The sequence below is a fragment of the Dermacentor andersoni genome, chromosome 6, assembly GCF_023375885.2.
Source record: "Dermacentor andersoni chromosome 6, qqDerAnde1_hic_scaffold, whole genome shotgun sequence".
Taxonomy (NCBI): domain Eukaryota; kingdom Metazoa; phylum Arthropoda; class Arachnida; order Ixodida; family Ixodidae; genus Dermacentor; species Dermacentor andersoni.
In genome coordinates, this window is record NC_092819.1 from 182,687,729 (window position 1) to 182,708,327 (window position 20,599).

A 20,599-nucleotide genomic window follows, 5' to 3' on the forward strand; every position below is an offset into this window, starting at 1 on the left:
TTACTTTACTGATCGTCCTTTCGCCCAAACTACAGCTGTTAAACATCGCATTAATACCGGCGATCGTATCGCCGGTATCGTATCGCCATCCGTATCGAGTGTAACCGGCTGAGCATCAAGTTATTCACGCAGAAGTTCGCAAAATGCTTGCCAAGAAAATTATTGAACCGTCATGTAGTCCATGGGCGTCACCTGTTGTACTGGTAAAAAAAAAGGATGGATCATGGTGTTCTCGCGTGGATTATCGGCCTCTTAACAGGGTTACCAAAAAGGATGTGTATCCCCTTCCTCGGCTTGATGACGCCCTTGACTGCCTTCAAGGCGCTCGCTATTCCTCCTCTATTGACCTTTGCTCCGGCTACTGGCAGATTGCCGTGGACGATCTCGACCGCGAGAAGCCTGCTTTTTTAACACCCGACGGTCTTTATCAATTCAAAGTGATGCCGTTCGGTCTATGTAATGCTCCTGCCACTTTTGAACGCATGATTCACTCCCTTCACAGTTTCGAATGGTCCACGTGCCTGTGCTACTTGGACAACATTATAGTCTTCTCCCCGACATTTGCTACACACCTCGAGCGCCTCTCAGCAGTCCTGGACGTTTTTCGTTGAGCCTGTTTGCAACTCAACTCATCAAAGTGCCAATTCGGCCGTCGCCAGATTACCGTCCTTGGGCATCTCGTTGACGCGAACGGAGTGCAAACAGAGTGCAACCGGACCCAAGTAAGATCCATGCGTTTACGCACTTCCCTGTTCCGAAGTGTGTCAAGGATGTGCGCAGCTTCATCGGCCTTTGCTCGTACTTCCGCCGTTTCGTGAAAAATTTCACGACCATAGCATGATTACTAACCGAGCTTTTGAAAAAAGATGCCACCCCTTTCCAGTGGGGCGAAAACAGGCCTTTGCATTCTCGCATCTATCGACTTTCTCACAACGCCTCCCGTTCTGGCCCATTTTGATCCTTCTGCGCCTATCGAAGTCCGTACTGATGCCAACGGTCACGGAATTGGCAGAATACTGGCACAACGCCAGCACGGCAATGCCCGTGTTATTGCTTACCCCAGCAGGCTCCTCTCACCCTTGGAGCGCAACTATTCCATCACTGAGCGTGAGTGTCTGGCACTAGTTTTGGCCGTTGCAAAGTTGCGCCCATACTTATATGGCCGACCATTTTTCGTTGTCACAAACGATCACGCGCTTTGCTGGTTATGCTCACTGAAAGATCCTACAGAAAGACTTGGTCGCTGGGCATTACGCCTCCAAGACTATTCGTATCCTGTCACCTACAAATCTGGCCGACTACACAACTACGCTGACTGCCTGTCTCGCTACACGGTAGACGAGCCTGACGACGCCGACAGTAGTACCGCCAACGGCATTTTCTTAGCACAGCCGAGCGTGGACACCGTAGTCACCGACTCAAAGACAGCCTACAGAAGCTTCCACAGGGGGGTCATCTCATCCGCGGCCCGAGCCATTCTAGCCAAGCACAAGCCTCCGGGAAGAGCCATAGAGCTTGTGTGGGTCCCGGCTCACTCGCAGGTAGCAGGCAACACCATCGCCGACTACCATGCCCGAGAAATGTCAATCTGGGCCGAGCACGAGCCGTAAAAGCTACCGCACCCGGTTACCAGTTTTTGGGACATTATCCGAAGGTACCGAGAGGAAAGGTGCAGACTGCCAGAACCGCACCCCAAACTCACCAGGCAACAACAGACGATCCTGCGTCGAGCGCAGGCGGGATCGCTTGCGCATCCCGTACTGATGAACCGCATGTACCCTGCGGAATACAACATGCTCTGTCCTTTTTGCAGAAGAGAAAAGGGCACCCTGCCCCTGCCGCACGTCTTGGCTAAGGGCACAGAACTCAAGACCCCCCCCTCCTCCCCTTCCCACCAACACTCCCAATCCCCTACCCCTTGAGCGATGGGAGACCTTATTATCCAGCCCCGCCCTACCGATGCAGCTCGCACTGATGGACAGCGGCCAGGAGCTGCTGGGAACATATCGGTCCCGTAACTGGGGAACCACCCCGTCTGGTGCCTGCTTGCACCACCGATTTATATTGGGCCCAGTAAATGTTGCTTCATAATCATCATCTGTGTCTGCATTCACTAACCTCGCCGATGAACAATACCGAGACCTATCGCTGCACGCACTCATCGAGCGTCTGCGCTCTACACCTACCGACGCATCCGTTCGCCGATATGTATTCCAGGGCGGCATTCTGTACTGAAGAAACTTCCTCCCTGATGGATCTGATCTTCTTCTTGTCGTGCCGAAACCTCTACGACAGACTGTGCTCTTTGAGATGCATGGTGCCCCCACTGCAGGACATCTTGGGGTAACCCGCATGTACGACCGCGTCCGCTGCTGCTTCTATTGGCCTGGTCTCGCTCGCTCCGTCCGACACCATGTTGCTGCCTGTGATCCCTGCCAGCGTTGGAGAACACTTGAGGTGCTACCTGCCGGTCATCTCCAGCCGATCACCGTCCCTGTGGAACCGTTCTTTCATGTTGGATTAGACCTCCTCGGTCCCATTCCCACATCATCCTCCGGGAACAAATGGGTAGCCGTCGCAGCTGATTATGCCACTCTCTTGCGTGACATTATCTTGCTTCATGGCGCCCCACGACAGATGCTTACTGACTGTGGTCGTAACTTCGTTTCTAAAGTTATCGCCGACATTGTGCGTTCCTGCTCCATTCAACACAAGCTGACTACCTCATACCATCCTCAATCCAATGGCCTGACAGAGCGGTTAAACCATACTCTTACCGATATGCTATCCTAGTACGTTTCCAAGGACCACCATGATTGGAACATTGCCCTTCCTTACGTTATATTTGCATATAATTCACACTGCTGGATTTTCTCCATTTTATCTACTGTACAGTCGCGAACCGACTTTGCCCCTTGACACAGCACTTCCACCTACTGCGATCTCAGCAAGGGAGTATGCGCGCGACGCCATCGCCCTCGCCGACCATGCATGCCAGCTTGCCCATACTCGACTGACGGCCTCGCAAACCACTCAGCAGCGTCAGTACAACGTCCGGCAAGTTGGTGACCATATGGGCTGCCGAACAACTCTCGGGGCTTTTGCTTAAGCGAATCCCAACTGGTGAGCTCACCTTCGTGCGTCCAAAACCAAACTCGAGATGTGCCACCGAGGTAAAAGACTACGTTGCCAAGCATGATAGTAGGATCCCACCAGTTACTGCGGCTGACGTGTTCGTACAGGCTGATCCAGTCCTCGACGTCTTCCCCATCTTTGCCCGAGAATACGCCAGGATCATGGGGAGCGGGGAGAGTGCTGTAGGGGGTCAAAGTGGCAGCAGTTGTCGGAGACAGCCGAGTCGAGTTGTCATCGCCGGGAGCCATGAAGGAAGGCTCGACGTACCGTCCACTGCTAAGCTCCATGACGAGGTACAGGGAACATCCACCTCCACCAGATATGTTACGTAGGAAGACGCAGTCCAAAAGCTATATACAAGTATATTTACAAGGGAATACGCTGCACTTGGCCAAGAGGCAACAGCCCGCGCTAGCCTCCAGTCGTCGTCGTAGTCTTCTCACTGCTCGCCTCTTCGTCATCGCAAATACTAATGAATACATTGTTGCCCCAAAAAAGCAAAATAAAGACTTGGGAAGGAAGAGTACGAAACGACAAAATGAGAGCTGAACTTCAACTGATTTTATTCTTACAGCAGGGCAGGGAGAATGAACATATACGCGTGCGTACATCAGTGTTGCCTAGAGCGATTACAGTGACGTTTTCAACATTTGCAACTCGTTTTCAAACAGAAAAACAGACGTGTCACTAATACAACTCGTGCCTCTTTCTTTTATGTGATATGCGTCCAAAAGTTCTCTTGCTAACGTATCACCACCCCTGCCAAGTATCTTTATCTCACGCAGTAGTGGCTGGCATGTTCCTTCCAGGCAAACCGTGCAGTGCGCAGGTAAATGCGCGTTACCTTAGTTGATTAGAGAACGTCCATGCTCCCGGGCCTGGTCATTAACACATCTCCCCGTTTGTCCAACGTAGGATTTCCCACATTTTAGCGGTATATCGTATATAACGCCCGTCGCACATTTCACGTACTGCCTAGGGTGCTTTTTCTGGCATCCTGACTTTTTGTCAACGCGGCTTATGCGCAGATACAGTCCATCCAACTTGCGTGTTGCCGAGAAAACAACTGGCACACCAAACCTTGTGGCGACTTTCTTCAAGTTGTGGGAAAGCTTGTTGACGTATGGCACCACTGCGGGTTTGCCTCGTTTTTGGCCGGGCCTAGGGGTATGCCTTTTTCCCTTCGCCTTCTGGAGCAGTGTTTTTGACACTGCCCCAACGACCGAGCTCGGGTACCCGGCTGTGTGTAGCCTCGCCAATTGCTTATCAAAGCTAGTCTGCATCGCGTGTGTTCCGGCGTCCAACAATGAACACGTAGCGTGAAAGCAACCAGAAGAAGAACGTTTATTCGGGATTGATTCCCAACATATATAGTGTACCGGCGGCTGCATGATAACAGCCACGTGTTACAGATAGCATGCTGGCCAAGGCACCTGCATAAAGCGCATGCGCGTCTGATACAATACATCTCCCTCAGTGCAATATTTAAAAGTCTGCGAGCACAATACGGGACACTTGGTGGAAATCCTGGTCGTAGTGAAGACGACTGGGCTGTCGCTTTGGTCGGGTGGACCGCCTTGGCACATATTGGGTGGGCGGGGTTGTAGGCTGCGATACTCCTGCGTTTTCCTGGGCTTGCGTGGGCTGTGTTATAGACTGTTGTGCTCCTGCGTTTTCCTGGGAACTGTCTTCACTCTCAGAGTCATCATCCGTTAAGTCACGCCGGAATGGCTCACGTGTGGCTAGAAGATGTTGTCGGTTGCGTCGAAGCACCTTGTTGTCCTCTGTAAGGACGCGATAAGACCTTGGTGCCACCAGGCTCACGACTCGAGCTTTGCAGTTCCATGCATCCCCTCGTACTCGTACAACTTCATCTTTCTTGAGTGCTGGCAGGTTTTTCCCTTTGGATGGCCTTTGGCTGCGTGGTTGGCGCCAAGACGTCAGTTGGCTGGAGCATGACGCGAAGTCTGGTAACCGAGTGCGTAACTTCCTGCCTTGGAGGAGTTCTCCAGGGGACCGGCCTTCGGCTAGTGGAGTCGAGCGATAGACGAGTAGACCCAACCAGAAGTCCTCGTTGAGCTCGCCAGTCTTCTTCATTATTCTTTTCACAATTTGGACTCCTTTTTCGGCGAGGCCATTGGATCTTGGGAATCTCGGACTCGACGTCACTTGCTTGAATTCGTATCTGGATGCGAACAAAGCAAATTGATAAGATGAAAACTGAGGACCGTTGTCGGTGCAGACTTCCAACGGAATTCCATACCTTGCAAAAATTGAGCTAAGTGTAGCAATGACAGTGCACGTCGTTGTGTCGATTAGCTTTTCGACTTCAGGAAAGTTTGAAAACGCGTCAAACACGCACAGGTAGGAGTTTCCACCGTACATAAAAATGTCAACACCTACCCTGTACCAGGCATGGTCTGGGATCGGCCTAAGCACCACTGGTTCAGTTTGTTGTTTGTACGCGTATTTTTGACAAACAGAACAGGTCTTGACCATGTTTTCAATGTCCGTATTCAGTCGCGGCCAAAAAACCAAGTGACGGGCTCTCGCTTTGCACTTATTTATGCCTAAGTGACCTTCATGAATGCGACCGAGCATTTCAGCTCTCATAGCCTTTGGGATAACGACTTTGGTCCCCTTCATAATAATGCCCTTGACTTCTGATAACTCAGGACCCAATGGTTTCATCCACCCTTCAATTTCTTCTCCATTCCTTAGCTGCCGCAACGCTGTCTGCAAGTCTGGGTCAGCGGCCGTCGCTTCTGCCAGTCGATCAAACATCTTCTTGCTTACCAGCTCCGACGTCACGCTCACTGCATGGACGTCAACGTCATCAGTGAAGTCATCTTTGTCGTTTGGAACGGCCGGCGATGATCTTGATAGCATATCGGCCAGGAACAGTTGTTTGCCTGGGACAAAGTGAAGAACGTAATCGTACCTTAGCAAGTGCAGAAAGAACCATTGCAGTCTTGGTGGCATGTCGCCATTGGCTTTCAAAGCAATTGCTAACAGTGGTCTGTGGTTAGTCTCAATTACAAACTTGCGGCTGTAAACGAAATTAAAAAATTTCTCACAACCGAAAGTAATGGCCATCGTTTCCTTCTCTATTTCCGCGTATCTTTGTTCAGCCTCGGTCATTGTGCGTGATGCATAGGCGACCGGCCGCCAACTACCACCATAATTCTGAAGAAGGGCAGCACCAATCCCATTTTTGGAAGCATCTGCAACGACCTTCGTCTCCCTAGCAGGATCGAAAATGGCTAGCAAAGGTGGACTGCTCAATGTGTCGCAGACAGCTTGCCATTCTTTGGAGTGGTTTTCGGACCATTCAAAAACGGTGTCTTTTTTAATGAGGCTTCGTAGGAGCGTCGTCCTTTCCGCCAGATGCGGTATGTATTTTCCGAAATAGTTCACGACCCCGAGCATTCTGTGAACGCCGGCTTTGTCCTTTGGCTGAGGCATTTCACTTAATGGTGCGATCATGGCGGGGTTAGGTCTTATTCCGTCTTTGTTTATGACATCACCCAAGAAGTCAATTTCGGTCAGACCGAATTTGCATTTCCCCGCGTTGAGCGTTAGGCCGGCCTTTTTAGCTAGTTGCAAGACTGTGTGGAGGCGAGTATCGTGCTCTTCCCTTGTGCTCCCCCATATCAGTATGTCATCGACATAGATTCGCACCCCTGAAGCCTGGTCGAATATTTAATTCATAGTTCTCTGGAAAACTTCAGGTGCCGAAACAATGCCGAAGGGAAGTCGCAAGAAACGGTAGCGTCCGAAAGGCGTTCCGATTGTGCACACCTTTGACGTAGCCTCATCTAAGGGGATTTGATAAAAGCCCGAGTACGCGTCGATGCGAGAGAAGAAAGCGGCACCCACAAGCTCAGCCTCAATGTCTTCTCGTCGCGGCATTTGATAATGCTCTCGCTTTAGGCACTCGTTAATTCGCCTCGGGTCTATGCATATGCGCAGTTTGCCATCCTTTTTGCGTGCTGCAACAAACGAGCTCACCCAGTCCGTCGGTTCGCTGACTTTGGCCACGATTCCAGCACGTTCCATCCGATCCAGCTCTTCTCGCAGGGGCTCGAGCAACGCCAAGGGCACTCGTCGCACCGGCTGGACTACCGGTGTTGCATCCTCCCGCAGAACCATGTGGTACTGGCGTGCTAGACAGCCGATGCCCTGAAACAGCTTGGGAAATTCCTTGACCAGTTGGTCAGTGCTGTTCGTGTGCACAGCGTTGACAGAATGAGACACTAGTCCTAACGCTTCGCTTGCAGACAGCCCAAGTATGGCCTGGCTGCTCTTCTTTAAAATGAAGAAGTCGAAATGCCCATTTCGGTCGTTCACAGCCACTTGTAGCGTAGCGACCCCGATATGCTTTATAACGTCGCCGGTGTACGAGCGGAGGACGGAGGGGCTTGCTCTTAAAGCAGACTTCGCTTTGAGTCTTTCAAAAACGGAGTAAGGCAACAAATTCGCTTGCGAGCCTGTGTCTACTTTCAGAGACACTAGTTGGGAAGCCACTCTCGCGTGGACGACCCAATCGGCTCTGTTGCCTGTGCTGACGTCGAGGATTTCGAATTCTTCCTGCTCGTCACGTACTTCACTCACTTGAGAACCTTTTCTGCAACAGGCTGAGAAGTGGCCAACGCCACGGCACCGAAAGCATGTTTTGCCGAATGCTAGGCATCTGCCACGTTCGTGGACGCGGTTACACTTAGAACACTTGAACTGCCTGCGTGCTTTGATCTGAGCCACTTCCTGTTCTCGTTGAGCCTCGTCATGCTCCGAACCTTCTACAGGTTGTTCACAAGCTGAACATTTACCTTGCTGGCGCGTTTTTATTTGTGCTACTTGCTTCTCCACTTGAGCCCATACGTTGTTTTGCTCGGCGCAAACCTCTTCAGCTTTGCAAATTTCCTCCGCCTTCAGTAACGTAAGGTCCTTAACTTTCAGCATCTTTTCGCGCAACTTCGCATTCTTTGTTTCAAAGACAATCTGGTCCCTGACCATGGAGTCACTTAGGCTTCCAAAATTGCAACTTCGTGCAAGTCTTTTCAAGTCCCGTGAAAAATGTTCGAAAGGTTCGCCCTCAACTTGCGTTCTTGAGCGGAAGACATACCGTTCGTACACTTCGTTCTGCTGCTGCTGGCAGTACTCCTCAAACTTCTTAGCAACTGTTTCATAATCTTCCTTGTTTTCGTTCTCCGAGAACAAAAAATTGTTAAATACCTCTAGGGCGCCCTCTCCGGCCACGGTGAGTAGCAGTGCGGTCTTAGCTCCCTGCGTCCGTGGTTCTTTCGGCGGCTCCGTGGCCTGTAGGAACAGCTCGAACCGCTGCTTGAAGAGGCTCCAGTTCTTCGCGGTGCTACCGGACAGCACCAGCGGCTGCGGTGGCTTCACTAAATCCATCGTGCCCTTGCACAGCAACGCCTCTTCTACCAGCGTGTTACTGCATACGTGAAGGCCATCCCACTTCTGACACCATGTTCCGGTGTCCAACAATGAACACGTAGCGTGAAAGCAACCAGAAGAAGAACGTTTATTCGGGATTGCTTCCCAACATATATAGTGTACCGGCGGCTGCATGATAACAGCCACATGTTACAGATAGCATGCTGGCCAAGGCACCTGCATAAAGCGCATGCGCGTCTAATACAATACAGCGTGGGGGCAGTTCCGTATTAGATAAATCTGGACAACTGGACATAATTTTTTTAGATCCCCATAATAAACTTCTTGAAAAACTGAAATTAATAGGCGTGCCCTTGACCTTAGTAAACTGGATTGCTTCCTACCTACAAAATCGAACACAGTTTGTGGATATTGGTGGCATCTCTTCCACGTCACTTCCAGTGACATCTGGCGTGGCCCAAGGAAGTGTACTAGGTTCACTGTTATTTTTGGTTTATATAAACGACATTGTGTGTTCCATTGATAGAAATGTTAAAATTGGTTTATTTGCCGATGACTGCATGCTGTACACCCCAATAAGTTCTGTGGCTGACCAAATATTACTGAATGATGCTTCCCGCGAAATTGTGGCCTGGTGTGACAGATCAGGAATAGTCTTCAATTCTGATAAGACTGTGCTTTTGCGCATGACAGGAAAGAAACGTCCTATCCACTTTAGTTACTCTGCTAACGGCACTACTATCTCGGAAGTCGAAAAATACAAATGTTTAGGCGTTTTAATAAATTCACAGCTTAACTGGAGCAACCATGTTGATTACATCTGTTCATCTGCTGTTCATCTGTTCAAAACACAAGCTCAAAGGAGCACCCAGTCACGTTAAGCTATTAGCCTATAACTCTCTTATTCGGCCCAAACTTGAGTATGCGGCTATAGTGTGGGACCCGTACACCAAAAAAGATATAGCAAAAATAGAAAACGTGCAAAGACGGGCTGTGCGCTTCATTTACAATAAATTCAAGAGAACTGATTCCCCATCTGCTTTAATGGCCTCCAACGAAATTAAACCTCTTCATATAAGACGGAAAATTGCTCGATGAACGTTTCTTCATTCACTCATCCAGGGAAAGTTTGGAATTTCTCCTTCACCTTATGTTACACCTTCAACTACACGAAAAACCCGTCACCAACACACCCATGCCCTAACACCATATTTTGCGAAAAAAGACTTGTTTAAATACTCATACTTTCCGCGCACAATAAACGATTGGAATGCACTGCCTGAACAGATTGTCTCAAGTGACAGTTTTGAAAGAAATCTTAGCAATGAATTTTGATGTGCAGATTGATGTGCAATGTATTTCCTTTGTCTTATTTCGCTCATTTGTGTCATGTGCCAAACCTTTTGTCTATGTAATAACTTTATGGCATTTGTAAATATACCTTGTTATCTGCCCTTCCTGCTTGGACCACATGAGGTCTGCAATATTATGTAAACAAAACAATAATAAAAAAATTAATTGTTTCCGTTCCCGCGATTCCCCTGAAGTGTGTGGTATGCTCAACGACACTAATGAACAATGCATGGGCATGACGTAATGCTTTGCCATTAAAGTCATCCGAGAAAACGCCTCACGTCCAAACATATCCCCCTGCGACTATCAGAAATTAATATGCTACCGGCGCAAAAAAAAAAAAAAGAGAAGCAACAAACTTGCATCGGCATGGCAGTTGAATTCATAAACTATTTCGTTCCCGCGAATCTCCTGAATTTAGTGTGCGGTATGCTGACCACAGGCTGGAGACAAGGCAGTGGGGGAATATGGCATAGGCACTAGGAATAGCAGGGGAGAGTTATTAGTACCGTTTGCGGAACAGAATAATATGCGAATAATGAATACCTTCTTCCGCAAGCGAGATAGCTGAAAGTGGACATGGAGGAGCCCGAACGGCGAGACTAGAAATGAAATAGACCTCATACTCTGCGCTAATCCTGGCATCATACAAGATGTGGACGTGCTCAGCAAGGTGCGCTGCAGTGACCATAGGATGGTAAGAACTCGAATTTGCCTAGACTTGAGGAGGGAACGGAAGAAACTGGTACATAAGAAGCCGATCAATGAGTTAGCGGTAAGAGGGAAAATAGAGGAATTCTAGATCAAGCTACAGAACAGGTATTCGGCTTTAACTCAGGAAGAGGACCTTAGTGTTGAAGCAATGAACGGCAATCTTGTGGGCATCATTAAGGAGTGTGCAATAGAAGTCGGTGGTAACTCCGTTAGACAGGATACCAGTAAGCTATCGCAGGAGACGAAAGATCTGATCAAGAAACGCCAATGTATGAAAGCCTGTAACCCTACAACTAGAATAGAACTGGCAGAACTTACGAAGTTAATCAACAAGCGTAAGACAGCTGACACAAGGAAGTATAATATGGATAGAATTGAACATGCTCTCAGGAACAGAGGAAGCCTAAAAGCAGTGAAGAAGCTAGGAATTGGCAAGAATCAGATGTATGCGTTAAGAGACGAAGCCGGCAATATCATTACTAATATGGATGAGATAGTTCAAGTGGCTGAGGAGTTCTATAGAGATTTATACCGTACCAGTGGCACCCACGACGATAATGGAAGGAAGAACAGTCTAGAGGAATTTGAAATCCCACAAGTGACGCCGGAAGAAGTAAAAAGCCTTGGGAGCTATGCAAAGGGGGAAGGCAGCTGGGGAGGAACAGGTAACAGCAGATTTGTTGAAGGATGGTGGGCAGATTGTTCTAGAGAAACTGGCCACCCTGTATACGCAATGCCTCATGACCTCGAGCGTACCGGAATCTTGGAAGAACGCTAACATAATCCTAATCCATAAGAAAGGGGACGCCAAAGACTTGAAAAACTATAGACCGATCAGCTTACTGTCAGTTCCCTACAAACTATTTACTAAGGTAATTGTAAATAGAACCAGGAACACCTTAGACTTCTGTCAAGCAAAGCACCAGGCAGGATTCCGTAAAGGCTACTCAACAATAGACCATATTCACACTATCAATCAGGTGATAGAAAAATGTGCGGAATATAACCAACCTTTATATATAGCTTTCATTGATTACGAGAAAGCGTTTGATTCAGTCGAAACCTCGGCAGTCATGGAGGCATTGCAGAATCAGGGTGTAGACGAGCCGTATGTAAAAATACTGAAAGATATCTATAGCGGCTCCACAGCCACCGTAGTCCTTCATAAAGAAAGCAACAAAATCCCAATAAAGAAAGGCGTCAGTCAGGGAGATACGATCTCTCCGATGCTATTCACAGCGTGTTTACAGGAGGTATTCAGAGACCTAGATTGGGAAGAATTGGGGATAAAAGTTAATGGAGAATACCTTAGTAACTTGCGATTCGCTGATGATATTGCCTTGCTTAGTAACTCAGGGGACCAATTGCAATGCATGCTCACTGACCTGGAGAGGCAAAGCAGTAGAGTGGGTCTGAAAATTAATCTTCAGAAAACTAAAGTAATGTTTAACAGTCTCGGAAGAGGACAGCAATTTACAATAGGTAGCGAGGCACTGGAAGGGGTAAGGGAATACATCTACTTAGGGCAGGTAGTGACCGCGGATCCGGATCATGAGACTGAAATAATCAGAAGAATAAGAATGGGCTGGAGTGCGTTTGGCAGGCATTCTCAGATCATGAACAGCAGGTTGCCATTATCCCTCAAGAGAAAAGTGTATGATAGCTGTGTCTTACCAGTACTCACCTACGGGGCAGAAACCTGGAGGCTTATGAAAAGGGTTCTACTTAAATTGAGGACGACGCAACGAGCTATGGAAAGAAGAATGATGGGTGTAACGTTAAGGGATAAGAAAAGAGCAGATTGGGTGAGGGAACAAACGCGAGTTAATGACATCTTAGTTGAAATCAAGAAAAATAAATGGGCATGGGCAGGACATGTAATGAGGAGAGAAGATAACCGATGGTCATGAAGGATTACGGACTGGATTCCAAGGGAAGTGTAGCAGGGGGCGGGTGAGATTAAGAACTTTGCAGGGACGACATGGCCACAATTAGTACATGACCGAGGTTGTTGGAGGAGTGTGGGAGAGGCCTTTGCCCTGCAGTGGGCGTAACCAGGCTGATGATGATGATGACAAGCTAAAGTCTAGTGCATGCACCATACAACCAGAAATGTACATTCTTTCATCAGGGAGCAAAACAGATAGTGTGCACCACCATATTTCCCATATTATTACATAAAAGAAGCTGCAACAGATGCATATTTGAGGAGGCCTTCAATGCATACTGAAATTGCAAACTCTTTTAATGTGTACTTCCAGGCATGTTCATTTTGCAACCTTCATGCCCATAGAATTGTTTATAGAACCATAGAATGCTTCATATTATGGGTCAGGCCCAGTTTCTTGAGTGCACTTTGTTGGCTGCACCATTGAAGCTGTGTAATGATGTAGCAGTGCGCATTCATCAGTGCAACTTAGATGGTATTACAATCTTTAGCATTTACATGTGATAGCCCACTAAAAAGAAATTCAACTTGTTCCATGCTTTTTGTGCAGTGCCAATGCATTACAGTGTTGTCTGTTGCACAAGATCACTCTGTGTGTGTGATGTGCATTTGCATGCTCTGCCTATGCAGCCTCTCCACATTTCTCGATTTTGTCTACGAAGTGCCTTAGTTCGCGCATCATGTGCTGCACTCTAAGAAAAGTTTACACCGTTTGGAGTGTATATTTGCCACACAACAATAATCGTCATCTGTCTTGCCGGCATTTCCTTTCTTGAAAACGCGGCGCTCGTTACTTTCCTGTTGGGACTGCTATGTCATGCTGATAACTTGCATGCCGTTCGTTACTGGAAAGTACTGGGCTCGCCGCGTTAAAGAAGGGAAATGCAGACAAGACAAATGACGATTATTGTTGTGTGGCAAATATAGACCCCGAAGGTTGCAACTGTTTTTAGAGTGTGCGAAGTACTGTGACCAAGGAAAATTTTAAAAATTGGCTCCAGCTCTGCTATGATTGTAAGGTGAAATGCACTAAAGTTTTTTTTTTTTTTTTAGTTGCTTCACATTGTAGCACATACAGCAGCAAACATTTTCGAGACAGATACACATTTGCTTACTTTTATGCTTGCTTTCACCTTGACATGCATTGAAGTGTGGCATGAGTATACATGACAACTAAAAAAAGGAGCATGGGTAAGAAGGAATGTAGTGTTGTATTCTTTCCTTCTAGCTCCATTTCCCTTAGTGATCCATGTGAGTATATTGTGGTTCTTGCATTTTCAGGAGTGCTACGTGCAACTCTCATTGCACAATCCGACGCCACATGTGACTCATGTGACGCTACTACCAGTTGAGCAAGCCGTTGAAGGGACCACTGCCAAGGTAGGAAAAGTGAGCACTGCTGCAGCTTGCAGCAGTGCATAGTTGCAGTATAGTTTTATTTATTTATTTATTTATTTATTTATTGATACTGCAATCCCACTTTGGGGATTTTGGCAGGAGGGTACAAATGTTGAAAAGATCACAAGAAAGGCAACCGACAAATACATAGATACATAAGAGTAAATAAACTAATATAAACTAAAATAGAAGGCATACGGTAAGTACTAAGTTAAGACACGATGTAAACAAGATAAGTGAAGGCTGTTGAACTTGGGTGTTAGTGAGCTGGTTCCATTCAGTTATTGTCCGTGGAAAGAAAGAGTATTTAAAGGAGTTGTTACGTGTGCGAAACGGAGCAATTGTTAATTGGTGTCTTTGTCTAGTGGCATACTTGGATGAAAAGGTTATTACGTCTGAAGTGTCTAATTTATAGTGCCCCTTTACAATCTGATACATAAATTTTAGCCTAGATGACCGGTTTCTTTGCGTTATTTGTGGCAAGTTTGCTCTGGTTAAAAGGGCAGAAACAGAAGAACGTCCAAAGCTGTTATATATGAATCGCACACCCTTTTTCTGTACGCTTTCAATCTTGTTAATATTGGTCCTAGTGAAGGGGTCCCAGATTATGGCTGCATAATCTAATGATGGGAGAATAAGCGCTTTATATGCTATCATGCGGACATCAGCAGTAGTAAATTTTAAAGCTCTTCGTAAAAAGAACAACTTACAGTTTGCATTTCTTACGACATAATCAATGTGTTTAGTCCAGTGTAGGTTACTTGTTATCCAGAGGCCCAGGTATTTGTAATGAGGTACTTCGTGAAGAACACTGCTGTTGATAGAATAGACAAAGGTTAATGGTCTTTTTTTGTGAGTAACTCTCATGAACACTGTTTTTTCATAATTTATACACATTTGCCACATATCACACCACTGAGCAATTTTGTTGAGTGCATCATTTAAAAGAATTTGGTCAGCTGTACTGTTCACTTCAGTGTAAATCACGCAGTCATCGGCATACAATTGTATTTTGACAGGAATGTTGCAGACAATATAATTAATAAACAAAAGAAAAAGAAGGGGCCCAAGCACAGATCCCTGGGGAACGCCTGAGTCTACACCAAGAATTTCCGAGGTTTCTCCATTAAAGACAACAAACTGTTTTCGATTGTTAATGTATGCGGCAATCCAGTTTAAAAGTTGCTTGTTATTTAATATTGTCCCTAATTTGTGCAATAACTTCTTATGAGAGACTTTACAAAAAGCTTTTTTAAAGTCCATAAAAATTACATCGGTTTGTTTTCCGTTATTAATTGAAAGTGCAAAGTCATGTATAGTTTCTGCTAGCTGGGTACACGTAGAATAACCTTGTCGAAATCCATGTTGATACTTTGTTAAAATGTGATGTTTGTCAAGAAACTGCGTTATGTGGTTATGTATAATATGTTCTAAAAGTTAACATGCAGTACAGGTTAAGGAAATCGGACTATAGTTCTTTATGCAGTCGTTCCTCCCATTCTTATGGACAGGTTTTACTCTGGCGATTCCCCAGTCGTCCGGAACTTGCCGCTCAGATAGTGATCTAGAGAAAGTATTTTGAGACCCATTCTGCGTATCTCTTTAAAAATGCGTTTGGTATGTCATCTGGCCCTGGGGACTTCTTTACATCGAGTTTTAAGAGCATATTCAAAATTCCAGCTTCACCAGTTAGAACATCTGGTATGGGTGGGAAGTTTGCGTTGAAGTGTGGTAAAATATCATTATCAACAGTGAAAATGCTGTTAAACTGCTCATTGAAGGCATTTGAGATTTTTTTTGCGTCATCTACTTGTACACCTTCGATATCAAAGACATCACAATTGCTAGAAGTCGGGCGTATGTGCCGCCAGAATTGCTCGGGGGACGTGCGTATAAAATTAGGTACGGACTCTCCGAAATACCGTTGTTTGTCAGTTCGTACTTGTGTTTTTAGCTGTAATGTTATATCCGCTATTTTCTGCGCAGTATAGGAAGAGTTTGCAGATTTTTGTTTTTTCTTTAGCCTCTTGAGTTGCCTTTGTAACTGCAATGAGTCCCGAGAGATCCAGGCGTTTTTGCGCTTCGACTTCTTTACGATACGGGGAACATATTTGTCGATGCATTCTCTTACAATTATTTTGAATTGATGCCAAAGACTGTTTATATCTCCAGAATAGGATGAGAAAATATCTAAATTAAAGGAAAGCATGTCAATGATAGAGACATCATCTGCTCGTGAAAAGTTAGGGAAACTAGAGGTTGGGTTATTACGTTTAATTACTGCACAAGTCAATTCTAGCAACACTGCAGAATGGTCCGAGATACCAGGTATTACCTCACAGGAAGTTTCGGCTGTAATTGAACCACTTACAAAAAACAAGTCGAGTATGGACTTTGAGTTACCCTGAATCCTGGTGTAATTTTGAACTACTTGCAGTAAGTCGAATGCAAAGGCAATATCTATCAGTATTTCACAGTGATTATCATTTCAGTTTCTGGCTGTGAATGCTGACCAATCCACCTCGGGAAGGTTGAAATCGCCTGATAGGATTATTTTGTCCCCAAGCCTGACTTGTGTGTCTAGATACTTTCTCAAGTTTTTGAGGATGCCAACATCAGAACCAGGAGACCTGTAAATAGCGTCTATAACACACCTGGTATTACCACAGTACACTTTGCAAAAGACAGCCTCGACACCAGGCACATCAGGCATTTTTTTTATGCCTAAGGATTTGTTGAAAAGAATAGCCACCCCACCACCCTTACTCTCGCGGTCTTTTCTATGTACGCTGTATCCAGCGGGCACAAATTCACTGTCATAAATGGACTCGTTTAACCACGTTTCAGTGAGGATGGCCATATCAATGCTATGGGTCAACAACAATGCATCTAGCTCAGTAACTTTGTTTACGACACTTCTGCAGTTTACATTAAGTACTTTCAGTGACAGTGCGTCATGCTTCTGCCGTCAATTAGCCTTTTTGCTTAACTGATAGCGTGAACCAGTAGTTTCGTTGCACCCGAACATGACGTCATCCATGCTTAGTTCATCAAAAATTAGTTTTATTTCTCTTATCCTGTAGGAAAAGTCTTCCAAAATTGACACCGTACTTTCCTTAAGTTTGTTACAGTTCTTTAATACAGCTATCTTCTCTCGGTAGTCCAGAAACTTTAGAATAACAGGACGGCATTTATTTTTAGCCTTCTGTCCGATTCGATGACATCTTTCGATTCCCGTGACTGTAACCTGTACTATGTCTTTAAAAATGTAATCTTTTACTTTTTTTAATAGGCCATCTGCGGTTTCGCCACGTGGTTCTTCTATGCCATATATAACCAGGTTGTTTCGGCGGCTTCTATTTTCTAGCTCATCTACCTTGCTCATCAGGGGTGCAATCTCTTTGTTTAATCCTGTAACTGTTGCTTCTACTTCTTGCACTTTGGCGGTTAGCGCCGTGAGGTTTTCTAGTTGCTTATCAACTTTGTCTATGCGCTCCGTTAGAGTAGAGATCTTCTTTTCTATCGCATTTTGGGTTGTCTGTATTTTTTCAATGCAGGAATGTGTTTTGGCTTGGCCTTCTAAGATTTTAGCCAACATTTCGCTATCACCGGGACCAGGGTTCGCCGCAACATCTCCGCAAACAAGCAAATCAACCGGCAGTGAATAAATACATGTTAGTAAAGATTTTACACCCAGTGGGCAGGGCAGCAGCAGCAAATAACGATTATTGCTTCTGTAACAATATCCAGGTAGGTAACTACTAACCTGTACCATGAAGCAGAAAGAATTTCTAGGCATGCTGTCCTTGCTGCTGCCGCAGTGCCCACTGAAGATCCAGGTTTCTGGCGATGCTTTTGTAGCCTTCGGAGGGGTCACGTGATGAGTCGTCGCTCCTGTGTATCGCCACGCAGTCTCAGTGTGTGACTCGATGAACGGTGCACTTTCGGAGACCCGGCAGCTGTCGATGATCGTTGATGCAGGGTGCCTCACGATAACCCCATCGACACGTGCGGCGTCTTGCGTTCCGTTGTGGACAGCCAGATGATTCCCGAGTAGAACAGCCGTGACCTGTACCATGAAGCAGAAAGAATTTCTAGGCACGCTGCCCTTGCTGCTGCCGCAGTGCCCACCTTGTTGTGCAGTGCAGCAGTATAGTTGTGCATTAACTGTGATTCTGGAATTGAAACTGAATCAGTGGTACAACATTGTAGAGGGTAGCGCCCTGACCCATGTCATCAATTCTGCGAGGGTTTCTCAAATGTGATAAATTTGGAGTGAATGCAACCTTTGCTATGTAACAGTGTCAAAAAACACTTAAAACAGATGGGGATGTAAAAACACATGTACGTGCACGCATTTGCACACAACAAAACAGTCAGAAAAGGACCGTCTCCATGCACACAAGTGCTCACTACCAACTGTTTAGCATTTTCAGTACAGGTACCCACAGTTATACACCATGGCTGTGCATGCACAGAAAAGCAATACGATAGCTACCTGTTTTCAAGCTCTTATCTGATACTGCTTTATTCACAATCTAAGAAAGTGGCCTCCGCAGGGAACAAGGAAAGCGAAGGTTCACTGATGCTCAGGTTATGAAAAAAAAGCATCCAAGGCCAAACAGACCATTCTTTTTAAAGGGACCCTGAAACAATTTTGACAATTTTGTACAGATGTACTGAGTCGTTAGGGTAGGTCCTTCTAATCCTTAAGTGACGCATTGAAGCAATAACTTTTAACATTTGTTAGCCGGTGAAACATGGTCACAGAAAAAAGATAAGTATGCCTGTCAGTATACTTTCAACGTCTGAAACGTCAGGCATTCTCTGCAGCTTTAATGAAGATTTGTACAGCATGGCAGTGCTTACCCCTCTTCTGTCCTGGTGTCTCATAGCACTGTAGTTCCTCAGTACAGACTCGCTGTCAAATATTTCATTGCATAACCAGGTCTTTGTAAGTACGGCTATATTGGGATCGACTTAAAATAGCAAGCTCTCAAGCTAGATAGCGTTTGTTACGACACTGCGACACTTTATATTTGGAATGGACCTTTCCCGAAATGCGCCTGCACTGTCAGCAGTCGCCTCAAGGCAGTATGGGAAGTTAGAGCGCTGGCCACTGCTACCACTAGAAACTCGCCTGTTTGCGGCGCTCCCTTCTTCTGCAGTGTCTTGCACCTAACCACCAGCCGAGGGAGCTGGGCACTGTGGGAGAATGTAGCGCCGGGCCACATGTAGCTCGCACTCTGCAGGCAAGGCAAACAGGTGAGTCTCCAGCAGCCAGCGCTCCAACTTTCCCCCATCCGCCACTGACGATGTGCGTGCGTTCATGAAAAGGTCCATTAAGAAGGGCGCTCTGTTTATTTTACAGTCATTTTGTTTTACCAAGTTTCCAGCGTTTCTCCTCAGCTTAATCCCACCCAAAGATTACACTGTCCGGATGTAGCTTTCTGAACCCAGGTTTACTTTGGCGACGTTTATTTTTTCCATTTCACACTTTGCCATAGCTTTTCCTTATGCCATTAATTTTGTGGGAGAAGTCTGCTGCTATAGAAAGCATTATTCCATCTTACTTTGTGGGATCGCACGCGCATACCAATCAACGTTACTAGACTAGCTTCAGTTTTAAAACTCGGCGCCGTTGCACGGAACCGCCACCCGCCCGCGCCTTCATGGCGCTGCAGTCGCGCCTGGCTTCACTTTCTCACTAGCCGGCTACGCGGGCGGGCCGGACTAAGCACGCGGTGCAGCGTTGATGTATTCTGTGGTTCGTTGTTGACGGCGAATTTCAGCAAGCATGTCATCCGTGGAACTGTAGCCTTCGCCGAGTTTCTTAAGAATATCAGCAGACGATGCTGACATGCTGCGTACCTGGCTGCATAGGCCGCTATCGGAACGATGTCGACAGTTCGGCGCACCACTTTTCCTGTGCTCCCAGCAATGCGACGCTTCGCTCGGCGTGAAACAGCGATTCCTCGTGCCAACCGGGAACTCTCTGCGAAATCCGCGGCACGCGCTCGTGCCACTGCTCCCGCGTTGGTCATCGTCTTCCACAGCTGGCTGCGTGGCCGTTCATCTTTCCAGCGTAGAATGTCACTTCACTTCTGTCGTCGTAATGAGGAGGCCACGTTTACGGGGCTATGAGCCATTGCTTAAGGGAGTATGAGCCACTCATGGTCTTACGTAACGGAAAGATTTATTTTTGAAGAAATTTAATTTAGAAAAATCACAAGCGGCAAATTGCAGGCGAAGGCTGTTAACCACGCCGCCGAGCAAACTCGATACATCGAACGCAAGCGACAACTGCGGACTGCGGACCTACCGTCAGTGACGCCGTTCTCTCCGTCACAGCCGATTGTGTGTGTAACCTCATAACTGAGAACTCCTTTAATGAACCCTCGGGATTAATCCAGTGATAAAACAGGAGCCGCACGTTTCAGCTTCGCTGATTGAGATCTTCGCGGAATGAAAAACCGACTTCATTTTTTCTTTTCTTTTTTTTTGTGGCTTGTGTGTACAAAGACCGACCTCATCTTTCTTTTTGTAGCGCTTCTTTGGCGTGGTGAGAAGCTTCGGTGGGGATGAAGATCATCCTACAATCACGCACTTTGGCCAGATATTCAGGCTCGTGAG

The 20,599-nt window shown here is 46.5% G+C and overlaps 1 protein-coding gene across 5 annotated transcripts in view; it reads left to right on the forward strand.

Annotated features, from left to right (window-relative positions):
- DCTN4-p62 (dynactin subunit 4) overlaps window positions 1-20,599 on the forward strand; it is a 522,593-nt gene that overhangs the window by 409,837 nt on the left and 92,157 nt on the right. For 4 of the 5 annotated variants that reach the window (XM_055067008.1, XM_055067006.2, XM_050172373.3 and 1 more), the window contains one exon: window positions 13,850-13,948. In XM_055067008.1, coding sequence (XP_054922983.1) covers window positions 13,850-13,948 — 99 coding nt within the window. Of the gene's footprint in view, window positions 1-13,849; window positions 13,949-19,134; window positions 19,232-20,599 lie in introns of all 5 variants that reach the window. The other variant, XM_055067005.2, reaches the window with a different exon arrangement.